We start from the raw sequence: 24,878 nt of genomic DNA on the forward strand, positions 1-24,878 counted from the left end.
CTCTTGGAGGATGTTCATTCAGCTTTCTTAGTTTGTAGCACAAAAAAAAAAAAAAAAATGTACAGATATGACACAAAACTGTTTGTTTAATAGCTGTGCATTCTGGCTTTGTAAAACGTACCTCCAGACAAATTTGATTAAATTGTTGTAATTACTGGTTTTGTCCCCCCAATGAAGTCGAGGAAAATGATGGAATCACCTTGTAATTTGCATTTCTGAAACAAATACCTGCCCAAGTCTAAATATGCAAATTATTCTGCAGCTAGGACGGAGGGCTTGTTGCAGACCTTATCGAGCTGCTCTAGCTGGCTGATTGAAAGGAAACATGGCCCCAACAACAGAGTGGTCAGTTGAAACAATGGAGAGGATGATAAAACTCCTTAAAGAATGTCATTCAGTACAGAGTGTGGCAAAAGATGTTGGTCGTTCCCAGTCAGTTGTGTCTAAAATTTGGAGCAAGTACGAACAAAACGGGAAGGTTTGTAACAGGCAGGCGTACGGGTCAACCGAAGAAGACATCAGAGCGTCAGGACAGAAAATTCAAAGTGATGTGCATTTTCTATTTTCAAGGCACAACAAAACAAACGGAAAAACAGACAGGCAGAAACTGTAAGAAATCGGCTGAAGGAAATGGGATTTACATCCAGAAACACCAAACGGAAACCATCACCGCCTAAACAGAAGAAAAGAAGGTTCCAGTGGGCTGAAGAGAAGCCGTCATGGACTGGGGATGAAGGTGATGAATCGCGAATCTGCACTGGTTGAGGAGACGGTGCTGGAGCTTTCGTCTGGTCGTGTTCCAACGAAACCTATAAAGATGACCGTCTGAAGAAAATAAGCACATTTGTGTAATCATTGACGTGGAGTTGCAAGTCGGTTTATTTGTGTAGCGCTTTTAACAACAGACATTGTCGCAAAGCAGCTTTACAGAGAATTAAAGACTTGAGCTAATTTTATCCCTAATCTATCCCCAATGAGCGAGCCTGTGGCGACGGTGGCAAGGAAAAACTCCCTCAGAGAACACGAGGAAGAAACCTCGAGATGTCAGGTAAAGGAGCAGGGGAGATGGCAGTCGTTAGCGCTACAGGGGTACACTGAAAGTAGGGTTGGTGATGTAGTTATTTTTCAGGATGATGAATTTTGCCACAGAGCAAACAGCGTTAAAACTTTTTTTTTTTCTTCTTCAGGAAAGGTTGAAAATTTATGGTGGAAATTGAAAAATATTTTTTTAAAAATGCTCCCTGATGAGGCTCCATCATGCAAAGCTGATCCAGCGACCGCGATGCGAGAAAGCTGGAGCCTGAGTGATGGAGAATATTGTTTTTCATTAGTGAAGTCCAGGCCTGAAAGAATTCAAACCGTCATGAAATCTTGAGGACGTGCAATGAAGTACTAATTGTGATTTTGTGGGGGATTGATTTGATTCCATAATTTTTCCTCGACTTGATCAGGGGGGAAAAAAAATGACCTTAATTACAATTTAATTTGTTTGAGGTGTGTTTTATTTTTTTTATTTTAACAAAGCCAGAATGTTTAGCTGTTCATCAAAAATAGTCTTGTGATATATCTGAGGTCCCCCCCACCCCCCTTCTTTTATTTATTTATTTATTTAAAAGCTACAAATTAAGGGTGTATTCAGACCAGGATAGTTCGATAGTTCACTTGCTTTGGTCCGAACCAAATGTGTTTTTTTTTTTTTTTTTCCCATTTTGGTGCGGTTCGCTTTCACACCGTACATTTTAGTAAGCGGACCAAAATCTCTCAACAAAGCCACGCGCCCTGAGGCCGTTCAGCTATTGGTCAGAGACGACACGCGCACAAAGCGTTAAGTTCAAAAGTAGTCATGGAGGCTTTCCGTGCTGTTATTCTTTTTAATGTCATCAAAGCTATATGTTTTTTCCAGTTTTTACTGTTTTCACAATTGTGCGATTACTATGCTGTTGTACAAGTAATTTATCAACGACGACGACAAAGGGCAAGGCGGCTACGGAGGATAGCGCTGATGAGCGCACATCATGTTGTGACAGTTCTGGCTCTTCACGCAATAGATGAATTTCCTTTTTGCGTCACTAGTACTGCCACTTTTTGAAAGAATGTCCCTGATTTTAATGTAGGTCTGACGGAGTTTCTAGCCGACATTGTTCTGGGGAGCGCGTGAACCCCTTCTCCTTCATTTTCTCACTGAATACAGCAAACACGTCGGCATTTTTGTGTGTTCTCTCCAAAAGCTCAGACCTGTGGACATCTGCCCATATATCCACAAGGGTACGCGTTTCTTCCTCGGCCCACGTTTGCCCCCTACTCATTTTTTGTACTCTGTAGTCTAGCCTACCACTGGTCTGAATGACTGAACGACTGTTGTAAGGGTCCCTTGACAACCGAAACAGTGTTTGCACTTTGCGGTGGAGTGTCAAGACTCTGTTTCCCATAATGCTCGACAAACGACGGAAGCTCCCGAGGTACAAAAAAGCAAAACTGTCGGATTAGGTCCGGTCTGCTTTCACACCTCCAAAAGATCCGCACCAGGGTTCCTTTGGTCCGGACCGAGTCCGACCTTGCAGCTCGGTCTCGGTCCGCTTGTTTGGTCCGGACCAGAGTTCGGTGGTTTGTATTCAGACCAACCCAAAAGGTCCGGACCAAGGGAAATTTGGGTCGTTTGGTCCGGACCAAGCAACGTAGGTGTGAATACGCCCTAAAACAGAATGAACATCCTCCAAAAGCTACAGAAGCCGTGAGAGGCCCTTCATATAATCTTTTTTTTTTTATTCACCTTGTTATCCCGAGATAACGACATAATTAATTCAGGATCTCGAAAAAACAACACAACTAATTCGAGATCTCGAGAAAACAAAACAATTATTTCATGATCTCGAGAAAACAGCTGAGATTTCTAGCAGAGCTGAGACGAAGCCGGGCCAGTCTTCTGCAGAGGTGCCGCGGACTAATTTTGAAATTATCCCTTATTAAAAGACTTGATGCAATCTCTCCCTGTGTCAACCCCTGATCAAAATATCGCCTTATTAGGTGATCGATTATTCCAGACATTCTAATGACCAAAGTTGCGTCTATACAGAATGAGAAATAGCCCCAAAGTCAGCATATCACAAGTCTCTTGGCGCACCTGAATGAACCATTTATCAGCTGTTTACTTGAGATCATGAAATAATCGTTTTGTTTTCTCGAGATCACGGAATAACGGTTTTGTTTTCTCGAGATCTCGAATTAGTTGTGTTGTTTTCTCGAGATCCTGAATTAATTATGTCGTTATCTCGGGATAACAAGGTGAATAAAAAAAGGATTATATGAAGGGCCTCTCTCGGCTTCCGTAAAAAGCAGCGAATCCCTTTTTTTTTTTTTTGGCGCCAGGGGTTGTAGACACAAGTCAAAATAACATCCACTGAGTTTTTTTGCTGTTTCCTCCTCATTTCAGCTTGGTCAGCTTTACCTTTTATGGAGTTTTGTGGGCGTCGCTAAATGCAGCTCAGCTGGGCCGTGCGCACACCTGGTAATTTAAAGGTGATTGGCGTTCGTCCTCATACGTACACGAGTACGTAAAAATCAGTGGTTCCTTAAGTCTTGTAAACCTAGTAGACATTTTATGGTTCAGTTTGGCTTCCGCAAACATTTACGCACGTTTTGTAAAGCAGGAATTCTCAACCTTTTCTACTTTAAGGCCCGCCTATTCATACTTGTAACAAGTCGGGGTCCATTAAAAAAAAAAAGATCCCTAATTATTTTGGCTCATCTATTCTATTAGTCTATTAATCTACTGTCAAATGTATTAAAGGGATGCGGCATCACTCCCTGTTACAGATAGGAGCCTTTACATGGAATTAGATAAATACAATAAAAAAAAAATTTAATTGTAGGTATTGTATTTTAAAACTGTGTGGATGTGCCAGAAGCCAAACCCTGCATGCAGGGCATTCTCACTCAAAAGGGATTAATGATCCAAAAGTGGAGTCTGGTCCATTAACACAAGAACTTATTGCCACGTTTGTGTTCAGCAAACGAGCAAGTTATTAAAACCAAGAAGTGGCTATAGAAACCACTCAATGGGATTAGATCCTTACATGCTAACAAAGAAGGATTTTTCCTATGAGTTGGAAAATGATCTATCTGTTGAGTTCCCCGGCATCTCAAATAGAGGTCTGCGCGGGACAGAATTTTCAGTCCCACCCGCGCCTGCCATATTTTGTCCCGCTCGCAAATCCCGCATGATGCAGACGTTGGCGTTATTTCTCACGAAAGTTCTTGTCATTGGCTTGGGGAATTAAACATGCTGAGCTTAGCTGAGCTCTCCACTGACCGATCCTTCACCTAGCGCACGTAGCAAGGGTGCGCGTTGCCAGGCGGCATGCGCAGCTGAGGCTTTACAGAGATAGTCTGCTCTTCTGTTATGATCGGAGATCTCAAACACGGAAGAGCGGAAAGGAATTGGAAACGTACGCGAGATTAGACCACAGCCGCAAATTTAGGCATCTTAAAATGTTTTTATTAATGCCAAATAAAATATCCAGCACAAATTATATATGATAGACATAAAATTTATAAATTATTAATTTATTTTAAACACGTTTTTAGTTAGCGGGACTGCAGCTTATCACCTCTCCTGCCCGCTCCAGCATTGTGCACTCCGCCTCCCGCCCGCAATGAGCTTTCAAAATTTGTCCCGCGCCGCACTGCTTTGCGTCGGGTCCCATGGGACTCCCGCGGGAGTGCAGGGCTCTAATCTCAAACTACCTGGTGCTGCAGAGATCATTCTACACGGACACACGGATGGAAACCTGGAAGAGCATGCAGGCTACAACTTTTTATACGTGGCTGGGTTAAAGATCTGGGGATCAGGACACTACAAGATAGACGGCGGTAGACGGATCTAAGTGCAGGAAGAGTGTTTTTATTAGCAGGTGTGATGTTTATAAAAAGAAAACAGAATCATAAAGCAGAGTATTTAAACAGCGTTCTAAACATGGCTAGAAGCAAATGTGACCATGATGATGCTTCGTAAAGCCTCTGTGAAAACGGCGTCCGTATCTGTGCGTGCTGATTGCGCTCAAATCGGTATCGGGTGTTTCCCATAACGTGAGCGCGTGCGGCTGCTCTAGCTGCACCAGACTCGAGCACATGAAGGCGCTTGAGTCGAGTGTTCGTGTGCTGCGTGACCACAACTTTTAGCTCACGTGTATATCGCCAAGCATCGCCACCAACATGCCTCATTTTCATCAATAACCCATCGCGAGCTGCAGTGTGACCGTGGCTTAATGAGGTGGATGTGACGTCGGATGCAACACAACATTTGTACTCTACTACGAGTAAAAAATTAACTTCAACTGGGGAGAATTCATGGCCCACTAGATGGGCCATGGCCCAGTGGTTGAGAAACACTTCTAAAAGATTGATAAATGATGCTAAATATGTAGCATTTAATGTTTAGTGTACAGATAAGACAAAATGCTTATCAAATAATGATGCACTTTGTTTTATTTTTAAAAATAATCAGAAAACGAACTATTTAAATTCATGGTCTTTTGAAATTAGATAATGTGTAATGTTTAGCTCTTATTTTAGAGTAGCAAAATGAGGTCTTTGGATGATTTCAGCATAGTTTACTAACAGATCTAACGAACTTGCTATACTATATTGTTTGTGGATGGTTGTGCAGTTCGAGGCAACTTTTAAATGAGATCGTAACTAGCTTTCATAGGAAGTAGACCTCTAGCTAACCGGTCCTGACCTATAGATGCAGAATTGGACCAAGTGCTTGATGTGCTCCATTGGAGCAGCTACCATGGTGTTAATTATTCTAAAGACTAATGCATCCAGTGCTGATTAGTTCTTATGTAGAAATGAAGCGCAGAGTCCTAAAGTATGGTGTTTTTCTAATCTGACAATGTAACTGGATCCGTTATAGTATCGTGTAAGGGTTGTTTTACAATCAGGGTACAAAGTTTGTGTCACAGGGGTCCAAAATTCAAATTGATTCAAACTGGTTCTTGTACCAGTTTTTAAGTGAAGGACAAGTTAAAGAACAGATTTCAGGTCATTTTTTGACGTGTGTATGGTAGTTTTGTGTAATCTGCTATAAGATGGGAGAAACAAATGAAGTGACTTTTTTTTTTTTGACAATTCAGAATCCGCTACTTCCATAGTGCTTTTAAATAGAAGGCTGTAAGCTTTGTGTTGGTTGTCTTTAATATTTATGTCCCAATATCTTGACCACATTTTAGGATGAAAATAATCATTTTAGATATGTTATTTTATATTGAAAAATTAGCCGTCTCGGAGAGGACTTTTTTTTTGACACAATTCCATACTAATTTGATCAAAATAGTCTGAAAACTTACTGGCATTCAACATTAAAACTTAACTATGTTTCCAATGATATGGAACCAAATGTGTTTTATGGTATAAAGAATGATTTAAGTGCATCCCTTTTGGAGCTACCTGTGGGCAAAAAAGCACTTTTTCTAAATGACACGAGTAATTTTGCTAAATATGACACATATTGCTATACATTCACCAAAAATAACGCCATCACCAATTTTTTTTTTTTTGCATGGTAAATAGAGCTCTCACAGGGCTACAATAAACAACCAAGTTTATTTAGTCAAGCCTTTTGATATTGAAGATAAGAAGTGTTAAATGTGATTTTTAGCTTGCGGACCCTGATTGTAAAACAACCCGTAAATCTCAGGTTACCCGTCAGCTAAACTGTTTTTTGTCGAGGCGTTCATTTGGTGATTGACTGGGCCATTTTAAGAAAATCTTGTCTTGTTTGTTTTTCTCTCCATTTAGTTCTACACAAGAACCCTCGGCAAGTGTGTCTGTGTTTGTTGGAGCTTGGCCGCATTATCTCCAAGTGAGTAAATCGTTTAAGGACTACTAAAAACTGCTTTTTACACATTTACTTTAAAAAAAAAAATGCATGTACACGAATGTCTCATCTCATCTCCTCTCATTATCTGTAGCCACTTTATCCTTCTACAGGGTCGCAGGCAAGCTGGAGCCTATCCCAGCTGACTACGGGTGAAAGGCGGGGTACACCCTGGACAAGTCGCCAGGTCATCACAGGGCTGACACATAGACACAGACAACCATTCACACTCACATTCACACCTACGCTCAATTTAGAGTCACCAGTTAACCTAACCTGCATGTCTTTGGACTGTGGGGGAAACCGGAGCACCCGGAGGAAACCCACGCGGACACGGGGAGAACATGCAAACTTCACACAGAAAGGCCCTCGCCGGCCACGGGGCTCGAACCCGGACCTTCTTGCTGTGAGGCGACAGCGCTAAACACTACACCACCGTGCCACCCGTACATGAATGTGCAGTTTTTAAATGCCTCATAGCTTCTCAAATAGCTTACTATCACTAATACCCCTTTTCCACCAAATCAGTTCCAGGGCTGGTTCGGGGCCAGTGCTGGTGCACAACTCGTTCAACTTGCGAGCCAGCTGAGAACCAGTTTGCTTTTCCATGCTCGCGGTGCTAAGAGAAGCCACGTCATTACGTCGCTGTATACGTCAGTTATGTCGTTGTATACGTCATTACGTCGCTATATATGTCAGTTACGTCGCTACGTTTGCATAAACCTTGGCGCGAATATCGAAGCAAAAACAACACAGAAGCAGCAGCAACAATAATAATAATAATGGTTGACTTTGCGTTTGTACAGCTGCTGCTTCTCGTCACTTAAAAATAGCGATCTTTCGCAGTCTTGTTGTTGGTCTTAACAACTCCGCCCCCCCGCTGACGTAAGCGGTTCTTTCCTCTGGCCCAGCAGAGAGTTGGTGCTAGCCTGGAACCGTTTTTTTCTGGCCCCAGAGCCAGTTCTTTGTCAGTGGAAACAGAAAACCCGGTTCCAAACTAAGCACTGGCCCCGAACCAGCCCTGGAACTGCTTTGGTGGAAAAGGGGCGTAAGTTAGCTAGCTATGTTGGATACACTAGATGGGTTTCCGTGCGCAATTTGAAAAAACCGAGTCATGGATACATGTGAACTGCAAACCCCCCCTCAAATGTAGCAAATAAGCTTATATGCCTGAATGAGGTGGTTTTTCAGACAGTTTGGCAACACGGTATTGAAATGGAAACAGTTGTCGCATTTTTAGTCACATGACATGAGATAAAACCATGAAAAATCACCGTGCCAACGCTCATCAGGTCTTGGAGATCAGTCACCATGTTTAGATAGAATGACAATCGCTTGACAGACCTGCAATGGAAACGCGCCCACTGCCTCTCGCATTAGTCACGGTTTGAGATTTCTAGAACAGCAGCCAAACCAGATATTCCATTACCAAGAAAAGGTAGCGAACTTAAACATCCAGTGTAATTCTGGAACAGCGCTCTTTCTCTCTTCATCAGGATAGAAATATTTCACCACAGGATAAAGGCGATCAGCTCAAAGAAGTTTTATTGATTTGCAGTGAACCCACCGATGTGAACTCGAAGTATGGCAGCAAAACACCTTGAACAGCGTAACCGGGCCACCGGTTTTTTTTCCCTTTAATTTGTCATCAGTCGGTTGTTAAATTCGTTTCAAATTCAAAAGCTATAAATGTTGATTTGAGTGGCTGGAGGTGTTCAAAAATACTGGTATGTGAAGGTAAAGATTGGGGTCTGAACTTGGAATCATGTCCTTCTGGACCTACATTGTTCATTTGGGCTACAAAGCTAGCAGCTAACCGCGTGTGTGTGTTTTACTCCTCAAAATAGTTAATTGTTCAGTCAGTGTTGGGCATATAGTCGAATACGCACAGCCAAGTTGTTGTGTTTTTTTGAATGGAAATTTGAGTTTCTTAAATGTTTTATTTTTTATTGCTGTTTTGTTAGATACGGAGTTGAACCGCCTGCATTGGTAAAACTGGAGAAGGAGATCGAGTTGGAAGAATCTCTGCTAATGGCAGGCAGTCCTGCCCCTCCGATCAAAACCTTTACCGTGTGCTGCCAACATGGAGGTCTCCACCATGTGAGTAGTCACCACGGGGATGGAGCAGGTATTTTAAGCCTGCTTTTGAGAGTAAGGCCTGAGTCACAGAACAGCTTCAAGATCAATTTCCTGTTGTATACAAAAAGTTCATAATGTAACTCGGATACAAGCTACATTCTGAGTTTCAGAAAGGGAGCGAAATCGAACATTTATGAAATGACTGACGGTGATTCAAAATCATCTCTCTACATTTGATTTGGATTAATATACTGTAAGCAGCTCGACCTTTCCATACGCACGCATACATATGAACAATGCAAAGCCTGTGTGTGTGAACATTTCTCACAGTATATCGTGACTCTTGACACTTTCTTTCCACAGGACTCTGACTCAGATGACCCTCCCTGTAATTGCTCACAGAGGTTTTCTATTGAGTATCTGGCAGAGGGACGTTACAGGCTGGGGGACAAGATCCTCTTCATTCGGGTGAGACTTGCTCAGTGGATTGATTTTTGTGTCTTTTTTTTTTTTCCCTCTCTCTTTTGGTCTTAAAGCACATATTCTGGACTAGGGCTGCTCGATATTGGAAAAAATCAATATCACGATTTTTTCAGTAAATATCGATATCGCGATTTTTAAAACGATATTTATACACCTTTTTTTAAAGCCCTGATCATCAACACCTGAGGCACCGGGCCACATTTTTATAGTACAGGCCTCATAGGCTACCTGTCAACCCTTCCCGTTGTACCCTGAAACGCCTTTTACTTAAACTATTTACTGTGCAAGCGCGTACTTTGCATAGGTCCTATAGCCTGCACAAGGCTCACGTTCTCCTCACTCAACATTTCCGATCACAGAGGATGGAGCCAGCGCTGGTATTACCAGTGATTACTGCGTAACGTCCACACTGGCTCGTAGCCAGCCAAGGATAAAATCTCTCTCTCTCACACACACACACTACAACGTAAGCTTGTGTGTTGTTAAGACACCAACATTAAACACGCACACACACGGACTGGCCATTGGGAGTAGCGGGAGTTTGTGGGCCGGCGGAGAAAAAAAAAAAAAAAAAAGTTGCGCGCTGGCCTTTAATATGATAAGCAATGTTAACAGTTTCTTTAAGAAACTGTTAACATTGCTTATATTAAAGGCCAGCGCGCAACTGTAATAAACAATGTTAACAGTTTCTTAAAGAAACTGTTAACATTGCTTATCATATTAAAGGCCAGCGTGCAACTGTTTTGTTTTTTTCTCCGCCGGCCCACACTGAACCACCGGGAAAACTCCCGCTACTCCCGATGGCCAGTCCGTGTGTGAACACGCACAATATAGAGACAAGTCCTTAAGAATTAACATACATGAAAATAGCTCAGCGGCATGTAAACATTCCCTGAAAGTGTAGGTGGCACTGCGGCTAGATGCTACGTGAAATGGCACGAGGCAAACACCATGCTTCGCTCAGTCAACAGACAAAATCCACGAACCCAGTAGTCCTCCTACTACTGTGGGTTAGTGTTCTGTGGCCAAAAACACCCCATGCACAGTCAATCCAAAACATCCCCACTAGTTGCAGGTTATGTCTCAAATACAGATATGCGTTGTGGATTAAGCGATCTATTTTCAAGCATCAGGCTTCTCTTCCTTCATCTTCCAAATGTGGACTCCGCTATCTTTTTGGCATGTCAGCATTGAAATACCATTTGCAGAGAGATTTCACTCGAAAAGTAAAAGCAACACATGATTAGGGCTACATGATTAGCAGGGGGACACCGTTTTAAGCGCACGGAATTTTAAAAACAATGTAATTACATCTGAGTCCGTCTACATCGCGCAATAAACCCGTCCTTAGCAGAACCTACTTCAAAGCATGATGCTAGCTGCAGATGCACAAGTCAAAATCAAATGAACCCAAGTAAACATGCCGCGGCGGGCAACATTAATAACCAAATTGCCTTACCTTAAAACGCTGCCTTGACCACAGGACGACTCGCAATTATTCCACTTAAATCCACACGGTTTAACACATCTAACACAGCTAGCAAGCTGGATGTGCGCTAATATTGTTGTGCTTGTTTTCTTCCGTAGATGCCATTTTTACATTACCCAGTCCCACATCCAAAAATATGACGTAAATATGTTAATTGTATTATTATAACTATTAGCAAGCAAATCAAACAACATATTAACAAATCAATATATCAAATCACCCGACACGTATGAAAACAGAAGAATTGATTTTTTACTGTTGCGGAGATATCGCGGGAGTAGAATGGATGACGTATGCAAGGCTACGGTGTGCCTTAGGGGACAGAAGGGTTCGTTTTACCTTACTGTCACGTCAATGTTATTGTTGTTTTATTGCCATTGTAGAAATATTGTGCACGTCCCTTTCGACAAATGACAAAAAATCGTTTCATATCGATATTATGAATTTTGATATCGTTTGACACCAATATCGATATCGCGATAAAAATACGATATATTGCACAGCTCTATTCTGGACCAATTTCGGTTTTGTTTTTTTTATATGAAAGCATGTCCCTTTACACACTCCTCCAGAAGGGTAATTTTGCACAAGGCCATCTGTCTACAGCAGAAAAAAATAAAACCAGGGCTTTGAACCGGTTCAAGGAACGAAAACGAAAACCGGGAACTTTTTCTATTTCACATGGAACAGAAACGAAACCAGAAACTTTATTATTTTTTATGTTCCGGAACAGAAACGCTTATTAAAAATAATGGTAACCGGTTAATACCGGTTTTTATTTCGTTCCTCAAAGTTTCTGTAGCCTACAAATAGTCATTCTTCTCCTGCGGAAGTTTCTATGACCCGCTGGGGTTCACTTCCTGTGTGACGTTCGCTGATTGAATGGAGAGAGCGGGAAGGTGGACTACTAGTGAATACTAGGTGCATTACTGAGTGTCTGAGCAAAGAAGAGCCTGAACGTTGCAACCTCCCTATTGGCTGTTTGTAAAAATGTATCAGTTGTTGCCCTTCCCACGGGAATCATCGCGGGCTCGAGAGACGAGACCTGACGAGTTAGTTCGTTGGTAGCAGAACAAAATGCCTGGACACAAATCGGGTTTTCAGAAAAGGAAAGAAAATAAACGGAGGGTCGAAAATACAAAAAAGGAGGCAGAAAATGCAAAACGAGTTTTAAGGTAGGACAAATGGTTACTTTTTAAGGCAGCCCGCCGTGGCTGCCTGCAGGCTTATTTATTATAGCCCATTTAGTTAAAATAGTTGATATAAAATGTTTATAGTTATGTGATGGTTGTCCTGATTTAGACTGGTGTTTTTTTTTTGGGGGGGTGCGCGATGTTGCACCCGGGTCCAGATTAGGGCAGAACCGGCCCTGGCTACATTTCAGCTGTAGTTTGTTTTATGTATGTATGTACTTGCATAGATGTGTACTTCCAATATGGCGCCTAACAAAATCTCGCGGCGCGGTGACGTCATGCGGTAGCCCTCTATAGGGCCTGACTAGCCTTTGGTAACACACTAAACGAATTCTCTTTCATTTTTGGCACTTTTTCTGTTTGTGTAGATGGGAAGACATACTGAGAATCCAAATCGCCAACATTTGAAATAATAATTGTTTTGAATTATTTCTTGTCTTATTTAATGAAGGTTGTAATAGAATTAGCCGACATTTGGCTTAAGCTGGATGAGACAGAGACATAATTTTATAGCCATTTGTTAAACAGCTGACAGGGAACGTAATTAACCGTTCCGGGAACGAAATTTTTTTGTTCTAACCGGTTCGGGAACGTCTATTTAATGGTGGAACCCAAAACCGGAAACGTTAAAATTCCGTTTCTGTTCGGAACGAACCAATAGGAAAAAAATTCCAGTTCAAAGCCCTGAACAAAACTCGTCTGGAAAAATCCCAAGGGAGTCTGGAGCTAGATTCGTGACGCTATTTACGGAAGCGCCAGCAGGCTGCGCGAGCTTCGCACGGTTTCAGTGCACAGCCTGTGTAGACCAAGCGCTCCCATTTCTCTCTCATCGTCCGGTCTTTTGGGAAACGATGAGTACTAATCCCATCAAGATTGGTGTTGCTACAGCCTCCTACGATACATCTGTTAACCATTTTAATAATTACGCGATAACGTTGAAGAAATTTGCAGAAAACCACCAGGTCGTTTTCTCATAAACAAACCAGCGCTGACGTAGGATTCAGAGGGAGGCGTCCCGCACGCAACGTCACGAAAATCAATGTTTGCCAGGAAATCCAAACGGCAAGTTTTTTCAGAGGCGGACCAATTCGCCTCCAGTGGCTCGATTTCAACTGAATTTTTCTGGCATTGCGCAAGGTAAAAAAATTGCAGAGAATGCAGAATGTTACAGATATTTGACCAAAGTTTAATATAAAATAGAAGAATTACATTGATCTTGCTCCTGAATTTGTATTTTCACATGGAACAAAAACACAACCCATATCCCTCCCACCCACATTGCACCATTATTATAAATAAAAATCTCATCTCATTATCTCTAGCCGCTTTATCCTGTTCTACAGGGTCGCAGGCAAGCTGGAGCCTATCCCAGCTGACTACGGGCGAAAGGCGGGGTACACCCTGGACAAGTCGCCAGGTCATCACAGGGCTGACACATAGACACAGACAACCATTCACACTCACATTCACACCTACGCTCAATTTAGAGTCACCAGTTAACCTAACCTGCATGTCTTTGGACTGTGGGGGAAACCGGAGCACCCGGAGGAAACCCACGCGGACACGGGGAGAACATGCAAACTCCACACAGAAAAGCCCTCGCCGGCCACTGGGCTCGAACCCAGACCTTCTTGCTGTGAGGCGACAGCGCTAACCACTACACCACCGTGCCACCTAAATAAAAATCACATAACATAAACAAAAGGTTTACATCGTACAGATAATAGAAAATGGCTAGACAAGTAACTGAAGACAAGAAGGGAAGCAAAAGGACAGTAAGACTCATCATTACAATGTCATTAGAGTCCATCTTTTGAACTAACGTAAGAACAGGTTGCCGGATATAGCAGAATGTTTTTGATTATTGCCCTGTATAGAATACCGAATTTCTTCAAGTGTTAGATTGGCTTAATGATGTTTTGCACTGGGGGCGTCGTGGCTCAGGTGGATAAGGCGCCATACCATAAATCCGGGGACCCGGGTTCGATTCTGACCCGAGGTCATTTCCCGATCCCTCCCCGTCTCTCTCTGCCGCTCGTTTCCTGTCCTGTCTCTACACTGTCCTATCCAATAAAGGTGAAAAAGCCCCAAAAAAAATCTTTAAAAAAAAAAATTTGATGTTTTGCACTATGTTTAAATATACACTACCGTTCAAAAGTTTGGGGTCACTTTGAAATGTCCTTCTTTTTGAAAGAAAAGCACTGTTCTTTTCAATGAAGATCACTTTAAACTAATCAGAAATCCACTCTATACATTGCTAATGTGGTAAATGACTATTCTAGCTGCAAATGTGTGGTTTTTGGTGCAATATCTCCATAGGTGTATAGAGGCCCATTTCCAGCAACTCTCACTCCAGTGTTCTAATGGTACAATGTGTTTGCTCATTGCCTCAGAAGGCTAATGGATGATTAGAAAACCCTTGTACAATCATGTTAGCACAGCTGAAAACAGTTGAGCTCTTTAGAGAAGCTATAAAACTGACCTTCCTTTGAGCAGATTGAGTTTCTGGAGCATCACATTTGTGGGGTCGATTAAATGCTCAAAATGGCCAGAAAAATGGCTTGACTATATTTTCTATTCATTTTACAACTTATGGTGGGAAATAAAAGTGTGACTTTTCATGGCAAACACAAAATTGTCTGGGTGACCCCAAACTTTTGAACGGTAGTGTAGGTGGAGAGTTGTCTTTCCATTTCATTAGAATAATACATCCGGCTAGGAGAGTTGTAAATGCGATCACTGTTTTACCCCTGTTGCCTATCCGTAGTTCTTGTGGTATTGCTCAGTATGGATATCTAAAGCTTTACAGCAGTGGTTCTCAAACTGGGGGAGCGCAGACCACTCCATGGCAAATGCAAGGGGCTGCACCAACAAATAACAAATGTCTTCATCTTCAGTCCAGCTGGTGAAAACGGAGAGTTATTATTTGAAATCTCAGCAAGGAACTTTTATAGACACACTTCAAGTACATAAGAGATCAGACATCGGAAACACACCACTGTGCAATCGAGTCGAGCTCGTACCATTACAGCTTTCATATCCATCGCGAGGCACTTGCAGCTAAAAAAAAAAAAAGCCAACGCTCTTCCAGTCTGTGCTTCAACAGGCAGTTCAGATGATAAATTGCATTAAGTCGCGTCCATTGAACTCGCGGTTATTCGGGGTCCTCTGTCAGGAAATGGGTTCTGGGCATGAACAGCTGCTCTTGCACACAGGGGTTCGCTGGCTTTCCAGAGGGAGTGTGTTCCAGCGCTTGTATGAGCTGCGAGAAGAAGTGAAGTTGTTTTTGACCAAAAGCAATTTGCAACTGGCCAAGCACCTCCATGATTCCCTGTGGCTAGCTTCGTTGTCATATTCAGTCGACATATTTGACAGACTGAATAGTTTGAATCTGTCTTTGCAAGGCCGAGATTCCATTGCGTCGGTCCTTGCTGACAGAGTGGATGCTTTCATCCAAAAACTTGTCCTCTGGCGTGACCGCATAATTGTCGGAAATTGCGACATGTTCCACAGCCTCGCAGGCTTCCATCACTCAGGCACGCGGCAGTGATTTCTCCTCTATTCATCAATCAGCTGCAGATCACCTGTCTGGGCTTAAGCAGCAGTTAGTTTCTTATTTCAAGGAGGCCTACTGGGCATTTTCATGGGTTCGGGACCCATTTGTTTGCACCGCAAACAATTTGTCACTGCAAATGCAAGAGCAGCTTATTGAGCTGAAGAGTGACAGCAGGCTGAAGCATCTTTTTAGCACCTGCTCTCTTACATCCTTCCGGGTAACACTGATGCAGGAGGACCCCCGGCTCTGTGACGCTGCCTTAAAAATTCTCCTACCTTTCGCGTCAACATGCTTGTGTGAGGTAGGCTTTTCAGAACTGACCGCACTCAAAACTAAGTACCGCAATCGCGCACAGATTGAGGATAACCTGAGGCTGTGTTTAACTAAAATTGAGCCGAGAATTCGAGAACTCTGCCAAACAAAGCAGGCTCATGTGTCTCAGGGTGACATTCTTTAACACTACCTCGGGTACTCCGGTAGTTTTTGTTCGTTCACGTTTGTTTGTTTGTTTGTTTGTTTGTTTGTTAGCAACTTTGCAGGAAAAAAATGTACAGACAGATTTTTATGAATTTTACTAGATGCGCGTCTTGGCCCAATGACGAACTTAAATTTTGGAGGTGATCGGGAACTGCGTCCGGATCCAGAAATTTTCTGGAACTGCGTCTGGATCCAGAAATTTTTACAAGGATATAGGACAAAATTTAACATTTTCAGTCTCGGACTGAGTTGTCTAACACACAACAATAAAAACAACCCAATAATAATAAGTAATAGCTTGTCTATCTTTTTTTTTGGGGGGGCTCAAAGTACACTTGCTACAGTCGGGGGGCCCAGATTGCAAATGTTTAACCCCTGCTTTAGAGAGAAAGGCAAAAACTAACCCCCAAAATTCAAACAACTCAGGGCAGCTTCAAAACACATGCGACAGAGTAGCTGGCTCTGTATTGCATTGGTCACAGATACCCCTTTTCCACCAAATCAGTTCCAGGGCTGGTTCGGGGCCAGTGCTGGTTCACAACTCGTTCAACTTGCGAGCCAGCTGAGAACCAGTTTGCTTTTCCATAGCTCGTGGTGCTAAGGGGAGCCACGTCAGTTACGTCGCTGTATACGTCAGTTACGTCGCTGCGTTTGCATAAACCTTGGTGCGAATATCAAAGCAACAACAACACGGAGAAGAAGAAGAAGAAGCAACAACAATAATGGATGACTTCGCGTTTGTACAGCTGCTGCTTCTCGTCGCTTAAAAATGGCAACCTTTCGCGGTCTTGCGATTTGTTGTTGGTCTTAACAACTCCACCCCCCCGCTGACGTAAGCGGTTCTTTCCTCTGGCCCAGCAGAGAGTTGGTGCTAGCCTGGAACCGGTTTTTCTGGCCCCAGAGCCAGTTCTTCGTCAGTGGAAACAGAAAACCCGGTTCCAAACTAAGCACTGGCCCCGAACCAGCCCTGGAACTGCTTTGGTGGAAAAGGGGCAATACTGGGTCAATTATTAGGTGTATTATAGCCAACTTTTGTTTTTGACCAATGTAACCAGTGAACAGCTTTAAACTGGGTGATGGTATGTCGTAGACAGACTGAAGACGATTTGTGCCCATTTAAGGGCAGCCTCTAACTATACTGAAATTGCATAAATGAGTCACGGCAATGATTGAAAGGGGAACTTGGGAGTGTTAGAACGTGGTGTCTAAATTTTAGAAGGTTTAAACTATAGTTGTTTGTTTCCAAGGAACTACAGTACTGGTTCAGTTCACTGGTTTTCCTTTATTTTTATGAAGACACTTCATGTTCTAAAGTAATGATGGATTGTCATTTCTCTTTACTTAACTCAGTGGTTCTTGACTTTTTATATACAAGTGTGTGTAAGGGCGGCACGGTGGTGTAGTGGTTAGCGCTGTCGCCTCACAGCAAGAAGGTCCGGGTTCGAGCCCCGTGGCCGGCGAGGGCCTTTCTGTGTGGAGTTTGCATGTTCTCCCCGTGTCCGCGTGGGTTTCCTCCGGGTGCTCCGGTTTCCCCCACAGTCCAAAGACATGCAGGTTAGGTTAACTGGTGACTCTAAATTGAGCGTAGGTGTGAATGTGAGTGTGAATGGTTGTCTGTGTCTATGTGTCAGCCCTGTGATGACCTGGCGACTTGTCCAGGGTGTACCCCGCCTTTCGCCCGTAGTCAGCTGGGATAGGCTCCAGCTTGCCTGCGACCCTGTAGAAGGATAAAGCGGCTACAGATATTGAGAATGAGATGAGTGTGTGCAAGTGGATCGCTCATTATTCATGTTCCGGGTGGAGCCGTCAGCCCAGGAAGCTGTATGCTACAGATGTTCGCTGGTGTGTTTATATTCACCATGTGCCTCCGTCAGAGGTTTAGCACAGTATGCTATAAAACTTTGCTGTGTGTCATCCTGATACGTGCATGAATGACACTGGAAAGCGAGTATGCGCTGTTTTGTGTTCGGTGCATTGGTTGAACTGTGGTTTAGCACGAGACTTTGAGCACAGAGGCTAACGGGCATGTTTGGCTACCTCGTAGCTGTTTGCAGTCTTGGTTGAGCAGAGCAAGGTCTGTAAATATTACTCTGTGAAATTTTGCTACGTTAACTAAAGAAAACAAAAATAACTTTCACGGTGCTCTGTGTACGATGTATGGTATTTCTTGTTTGGTGTTTGATGCTATAGCCATGTTCAAGAGGAATAACGCATGCACCAATCAGACTCTTAGCTGCTGCTGTTAATGCCAAGCACCGTGAAAACAAAAATAATTAGCGTAACATGGTTGTAAACAATAGTGTTGGTAAATAATCCCACTTTTAAAAAAAAAAAAAGCAAAATAAAAATAAGCGCTGGATTAAAACCCCGTCTGTCTTGCGTAAATGAAGATACAAATTTCGTTGTCCGGTGGTCAAGCGTTTGAGATACTTTACCTCGCAATTACGATCAGGTTCCCTGTGGTGGTACACGGACGTCGCAAAAGCCATCAAAAATCAGATGGGTGCATTACCATATTCTCTTAATTATGGAGCTTCGCTAATATGGATTACTACTTTTGCCGAATAGGGCTATTTACTGTGACTTGGGGTGTTTCTGGGATCTCAAACACATTAAGAAGGCAAGAAATTACACTAACTTTTGACGAGGCATACTTGTTAATTGAAAAGCATTCCAGGTGACTACCTCATGAAGCTGGTTAAGATAACGCCAGTAGTGTGCAAAGTGTCATCAAGGTAAACACTGGCAACTATGAAGAATCTAAAATATGAAACATTTTGGGGGGTTTTAAACACTTTTTGTTTACCACATAATTCCATACATGTTATTTCATAGCTGTGATGTCTTCAGTATTGTTCTACAATGTAGAAAAGAGTCAAAATATAATACAAAAAAACCTATGAATAAGTAGGGGTGTCCAAACTTTTGACTTGCATTGTAGGTTATGTTTGAATTCTCTGTTAAGACCTCAATATTAATCATATAAATTTTAATAATTAAACGGGTTCCAGACCTGCCTGCTTGATGCAAGTGTATGTTGGAGATCTCGTACCCAGCCATAGCTATTTGACTGTTCATGGGTTAGTTATAGCCTGGCAAGCCAGACTAAATGTGAATATTTACTCTGGTCTCGGTCGTAGACATTTCCGAAGGGTGTGGGAGGAACAACCCATTGTCTTTCAAACGGTCTCTGTGCGTATAGGCCAACGCTCTGACCAATCAGCGCAACAGTGACTGTGACATAATAGCCAGAGCGACAGAAAGCAGTGGGGGTCGGCAAAACAGTGAAAACGTCCTTCTTGAAAAGGAATGAGCGGAGAGCCTCTTCCTGCTCATGTTTCAACGAAAACTCCAAGTCTAATTCTTCTAAAACTGATTCCAAAGCGGAGTCAAACGAGCGCTGTTCAATAGCCGTAGCCATCTTTCCTGTTGTGCTTTCTCCAGCGTCGTGCAGCCTTGTCGTCACTCCTGCAAAAGCCCGCCCAAAAAATCCAAACAAAAACCTTGCGTTGTGATTGGCGGGCACGATTTGATGCCCGGGGTGTGGTGTTGATATGGTCCGAGGCTAGACCCACTCGTAGGCAAAAATATTTTTGGCCACTAGGCAGGTGGGTCTGGTTTACTAGGCTAGGTTAGTTAGCGAACTTGGTTTAAATCCCAGTGTCGCAGCCACGACTAGCTTCATTCATTCATTCGTCTTTGGTGTGTGCTCAGATAGCATGGAATCCAGAGCTCATCCCAGGAACACTGAGCCCAAGATGGGAATGCACCATGCACACTTGCACTCCTCCATAGCTAGGAGCAATTTTAGTTTATCTAAGGCATGTTTGAGAACCTGGAGAAAACCCAGAAAGATTGTAACCTGAGCCCAGGATCGACCCAGAGAGCCTGCAGCTGCAAGACAGCAACACTGCACCTCTGTGCCACCCACTACTGACTTCAGGACAAGGGATATCACACATACATATATACTGTACTTAAAATACTCTTGACAGGCTACAACTTTGAGTAAAACAGCTTTGTATAACACATTCAGACCATGAACCTATCTGGCTCAGTCACGTTTGATGGGAAGGGTCCGTTCAAACACGTTCAATACGATTTAAGTCCGGGTTCTGGCTTGGACCACGCGGAGGCTTTCATGGACCAACCCCAAAGCTACTCCTCATTGTCTTGGTTCTTTCCTGGGTTTCAGTTTAATGATGTTTTGGAAAATGAACTTTTGCCCAAATCTGAAGTTTTCTGAGGTTTTCCTCAAGGATATATGTACATTGAGCCTCCATCCAGACAAGTCTTTTGGTCCCTGCTGCTGAAAAACATCCATACAGCATGATGCTGCCACCACCTTGCTTCATTCTCAGGCTGTTGATCTGTTTTCTTCCAGATGTAGCACTTGGCATTCAGGTCAAACATTTCATTTTTGGTTTCATCAGACCACAGAATCTTGTTTTTAATCTTTGAAAGTTCTTTCAGGCACTTTTGTTAAACTCCAAGCTCGCCATCATGTGTATAGCGGTGTTGTAGTCAAGTCACTAAACCTCCAGTCTCGAGTCCCCAGTGTTCAAGTCCAAGTCATTAAAGAAAATTTCGAGTCGAGTCTGAGAACAAGACTCCAACCGCACCATTTGATTGTGGCTGTTGCTGCCTTCGTGTGAAAGCGTCCCTGTTACTGTGTTGGACTAATGTTACTGCTCAACTGTCCCATTTTAGTTAATAGGCTACAGATAAAAAGCTTGTTCGTTGCTCAGCAAACCCCGCCCACTATCAACAGGGCAAATAACATGAGCGAGGGTTAACACTAGCTAGTTCATCGCTCAGCAAGCCCCGCTATCAACAGGGCAATGAACATAGTGACACTTCCTTCTCTGGGTGGAGTCTTGCCAAATGATTGAAGTTCGAGGTTGTCTCCATCGTCTTCTCGATAGTTCTTCTACATATGGAACAGTGCATACCTTATGGCAAATTATTATGGCATGTTACAAAAAAATAAAGAAAAAAGCTGAGTCCTCGTCTCCAATTTACGAGTCTGAATGCGGTTAATGCGTGAGTCTGAGTCCGAGTCATCAGTGCTCAAGTCAAGTCACGAGTCCTTAAGATTATGGCACGAGCCGGACTAGAGTACTCCAAGCCTGGTGTATACAGCAGGGGCTTCTGGTGGTTGTCCTTCCGGCAGGCTTTTCCATCTCCACACAGGACCCCATTTGCTTGGGTTGGTCCGATTCCAGTTCTAGGAGTCTTGGTGGTTCTAAACTACTTCCGTTTTAAAACGATGCAAGTCACCGTCGTCTTCAGGAGCTGCAGAAACCTTTCACCCGATCTATGCCTGAGCACTATGGACAATTCCTTTTACCGTCTTTCTCTCTGACGTGCTGTCAGCTGTGAAGCTTTATATAGACAGAGCTGTGGCTTTCCAAATCATGCCCAATTGACTGCATTTCCCCCAAGTGAAGCAGAAACATCTGAAGGATGATCAACATGAGCTCAGTTTCTAGGCCAGTTTTGTTCTGTTGAAGCCAGTGGTCTAAAATACTTTGTGTATCTAAATGCTTAAAATACAGACTTATCCCCTCAAGACTTAACTAGTTTCTAGCTTGACTGCCAAACTTTTGGAAAGAAGTTAGGATGGTTTTGTTTTTTGTAAATAATTCCAATTGTTTTGGGGATTTATTGGCTCACTGAAGGCCATATTTAGATGATGTACAAGTTAAGCTGCTTGAACTTTGTGCTTATTTTGCTTTCTAATTCTCTCTCGCTTTCTCTCGCTCCCTCCCCTCCTCCAGATGCTCCATGGGAAGCATGTGATGGTGCGTGTTGGTGGGGGATGGGACACGCTAAAGGGTTTCCTGATGAAGTATGACCCTGATCGCGTGCTGCAGTTCACCACTCTTGAGCAGAAGATTCTGGCATTTCAGAAAGGCTCGTCTGTCCCAGACTCTGTCCTTAGCACACAGACTGTCCAGCCGCCCACCATGAACCCTCTCACTGCTGTCAACCTTCTCCCATCCTCCTCCACCTCTTCCTCCTCAACTTCTGTTCCACCTGGGAAACCTAGTACGCCTGCCTCTGGTGCAGTTACACCACGAGGCGCTGCCCGATCCCCAGCCTCCACCCCCTCCCTTCCAAGGAAAGCAGCCGCTCCTAAAAAGAAACTTCAGGTGCCCAGTATCTCTTCCAAGACCACTGTGCACTCTTCTACAAAAAAGACTCCTTCGCTCCAACCTTCACAACCAGTTTTCGTTTCCCAGAAATCACCTCTTGTCCTCTGTGACCGGAAGCAGCGCCCACGTGGTGCTCCCTCTCAGCCGCGTAGTCCTGTGTGCCCAGAGCCCAGCTGCAAACAAGCCAAGCCATCTGCCACCCCGGTAGGAAATGCTTCTCAGCGAGATGGCCGGCCACCTCGAGCGCCTCTTCGCCCTCGCCTCGTTACAAGACAACCCTCCTCCCCTGCTGCCACACGCTTGCAAACGGACACAAGAAAGGCGCGTCCCATTTCCCCTCGACCACCAGGCTTGGCAAGGACTCCCAAAGAGACCAAGCCCTTGGTAGCAAAAGTTTCCGAAGATCGCAAAGCTCCAGTAGCAAAATCTCAACGAGAGGTCAAACCCTCATCAGCAAATGCCAAGTCCAGAGTTCAAATCTCCACTCCCCCTACCCAAGTGTCCAAATTTTCTCACCCCTCCAGGACCAAAACCCCAGGAGGACCATCTCCCTTGGGGAACGGCGCTCCACAGATTGCAAAGACACCCAGCACAAAATCCACACACACTACAAATAGAAAAGCCCAAAGCAGCAATAGTAGGCCGCTCAAAACGAACTCTGCTCAGGTCCGAGCAGTTAAACCAACCAGCAGTGCCGCTCCGAAGAAACAAACGAGCCGAACTGTGGCCTCTAAAAAAGCGGAGGAGCCCTACTTTGAGTTGACCAGTAAGAAGACGAGGTGAACATAATGAGAGCTAGAACTTGGGAAGGTTAGGAAGCTTGTTGTGGTGGTGGGTCTTGGTGGACTTTTCCCCTTGGTGTAGCACTTTAAGGTACAGGCCCAAGGCATCCGCTTCATGCTATGAACAGTTTAATAACGATATTTCTGTTCTCAAATGTGTGTTAAAATTTTACATGTTCTAATTTATTTGGTTTATTTTTATTTGCGCTATAAAGGTCATTCATTGAAAAAGGTCAAGAGATGATGTCTCTGGTCTATTTTAAGAATATCTAAATATCCTTTAAACTAATCCTTTAACAGCACAGAGACGCCTGTGTGTGTAACTGTCTAACTTTAACCTAAATAACTTGTGCATCTCCGTAAACAAGGCATTAACTGAAACCGAGCAATACACTGATCAAGCTAGAGTTGACTGAGTTTGGCATTACGCAGGTTTTAGATTTATATAGTCGTTTTTAGGAATATCATCTTGCAATTTTTCATTCTGATATTCAGGAATACATCTACGTATTATTATATATATTAAGAACAATAACAGTTAAAGATTTAACAGTTAACTATTTGTCCAAGTATTCTCTCATAAGTAGTAATTCCATGCTAATTGCTTTTTAACACGTAATATAATCTAATCATGGTCAGTCTAATCACGATACTCTTGCAGGTATCGTGATCAGCCCGTTGCCTATCTATTTTAAATATAGGAACTACCTCTAGAACTGGATACAAATTACAATGTGTACTGCTGATTAGTTAAGCTCATACTGATCAATATTAGTCATTATTACTGTTTTATTTTAGTTATTTACAGCACAAGCCAAACCTGACTGTTTTTCAAACTTGTCTTTATACATGGTGTTCTGTGTCCGTTGTGAACGTTTGATTCTTTTGATTTGCCTGTTTTTTTTTGTTTTTTTTTTACAGCACTTTAAAAATGATTTTAAATGTAGACTCCTTTTTAATGTCCTGTAAATTTTGTTTAATAAAGGTATCCTTGGGTAACAATTGAGTCGATTTATCCTGACAAAGTAACGTGCATGGTTCAAGGTTTGAAACATCTTCAGAAGTGGATGAAGACACTAGTTTTGTAATGTAACTGTGGTTCTATGAATCAAAGTGCATGACGACGCCCAGACAGCAGCAGCATGGATTTCCTAGAGGAGCATGACTGGAAGGAGGTGGCACTGCCAGGGTTGCATCCTTGATGTTGGTGATTGGAAGATGTTCACTGCCTTGGCAGAGGATTCGAACCCTGGCTGCTCCTGCAGGAGTCTTGTTATCATTTGGCTAAACCAAGAACAGGGAATTATGTTGGAGTCAAACCAATCATCTGGTCTTCTCCCAATCTTCAGCAGTCCAGTTTGGGTGAATTTGTGCCCACTGTGGCCTCAATCCTGTTCTTGGCTGACAGTAGTGGAACCGGATGTGGCCTTTTGTTGTTGTTGTACACCATCTGTCTCAACGTTTGACAGATTGTGCATTCTGAGATGCTTTCCTGTTGACCACGGTTGTAGAGTGCTCGAGTTGCTGCACACTTCCTGCCAAACAAGTGATACGATTTCAAGTGTTTCAGTTCTACCCATGTTCTCCAAGCAGAGCTTTGTAAACCATATTTAGAGCACAAAGGTCAAATTGAACACTGAGGACGTGTGCACCTCTGTTTTACAGTAACTCCAATTACATGTCTTTGTCCTGTATATTAGTGAAGATGCACTTTACAAAACAGCAAGTAATCCCATGACATTGCGTCTAATAGTTGAACAAATAGACAAAAGTTCAGTAGTAAT

The 24,878-nt window shown here is 43.1% G+C and overlaps 1 protein-coding gene across 9 annotated transcripts in view; it reads left to right on the forward strand.

The window, feature by feature from the left end:
- The window catches only part of gas2l3 (growth arrest-specific 2 like 3), a 66,309-nt gene extending 42,249 nt beyond the window's left edge, over window positions 1–24,060 (forward strand). For all 9 annotated transcript variants that reach the window (XM_060914324.1, XM_060914328.1, XM_060914321.1 and 6 more), the window contains 4 exons: window positions 6,799–6,862; window positions 8,842–8,977; window positions 9,320–9,424; window positions 21,935–24,060. In XM_060914324.1, coding sequence (XP_060770307.1) covers window positions 6,799–6,862; window positions 8,842–8,977; window positions 9,320–9,424; window positions 21,935–23,095 — 1,466 coding nt within the window. In that variant the 3' untranslated portion in view covers window positions 23,096–24,060. The remainder of the gene's footprint in view (window positions 1–6,798; window positions 6,863–8,841; window positions 8,978–9,319; window positions 9,425–21,934) is intronic.
- Window positions 24,061–24,878: the final 818 nt, after the last annotated feature.

Source organism: Neoarius graeffei, chromosome 2 (assembly GCF_027579695.1).
Source record: "Neoarius graeffei isolate fNeoGra1 chromosome 2, fNeoGra1.pri, whole genome shotgun sequence".
Taxonomy (NCBI): Eukaryota; Metazoa; Chordata; class Actinopteri; order Siluriformes; family Ariidae; genus Neoarius; species Neoarius graeffei.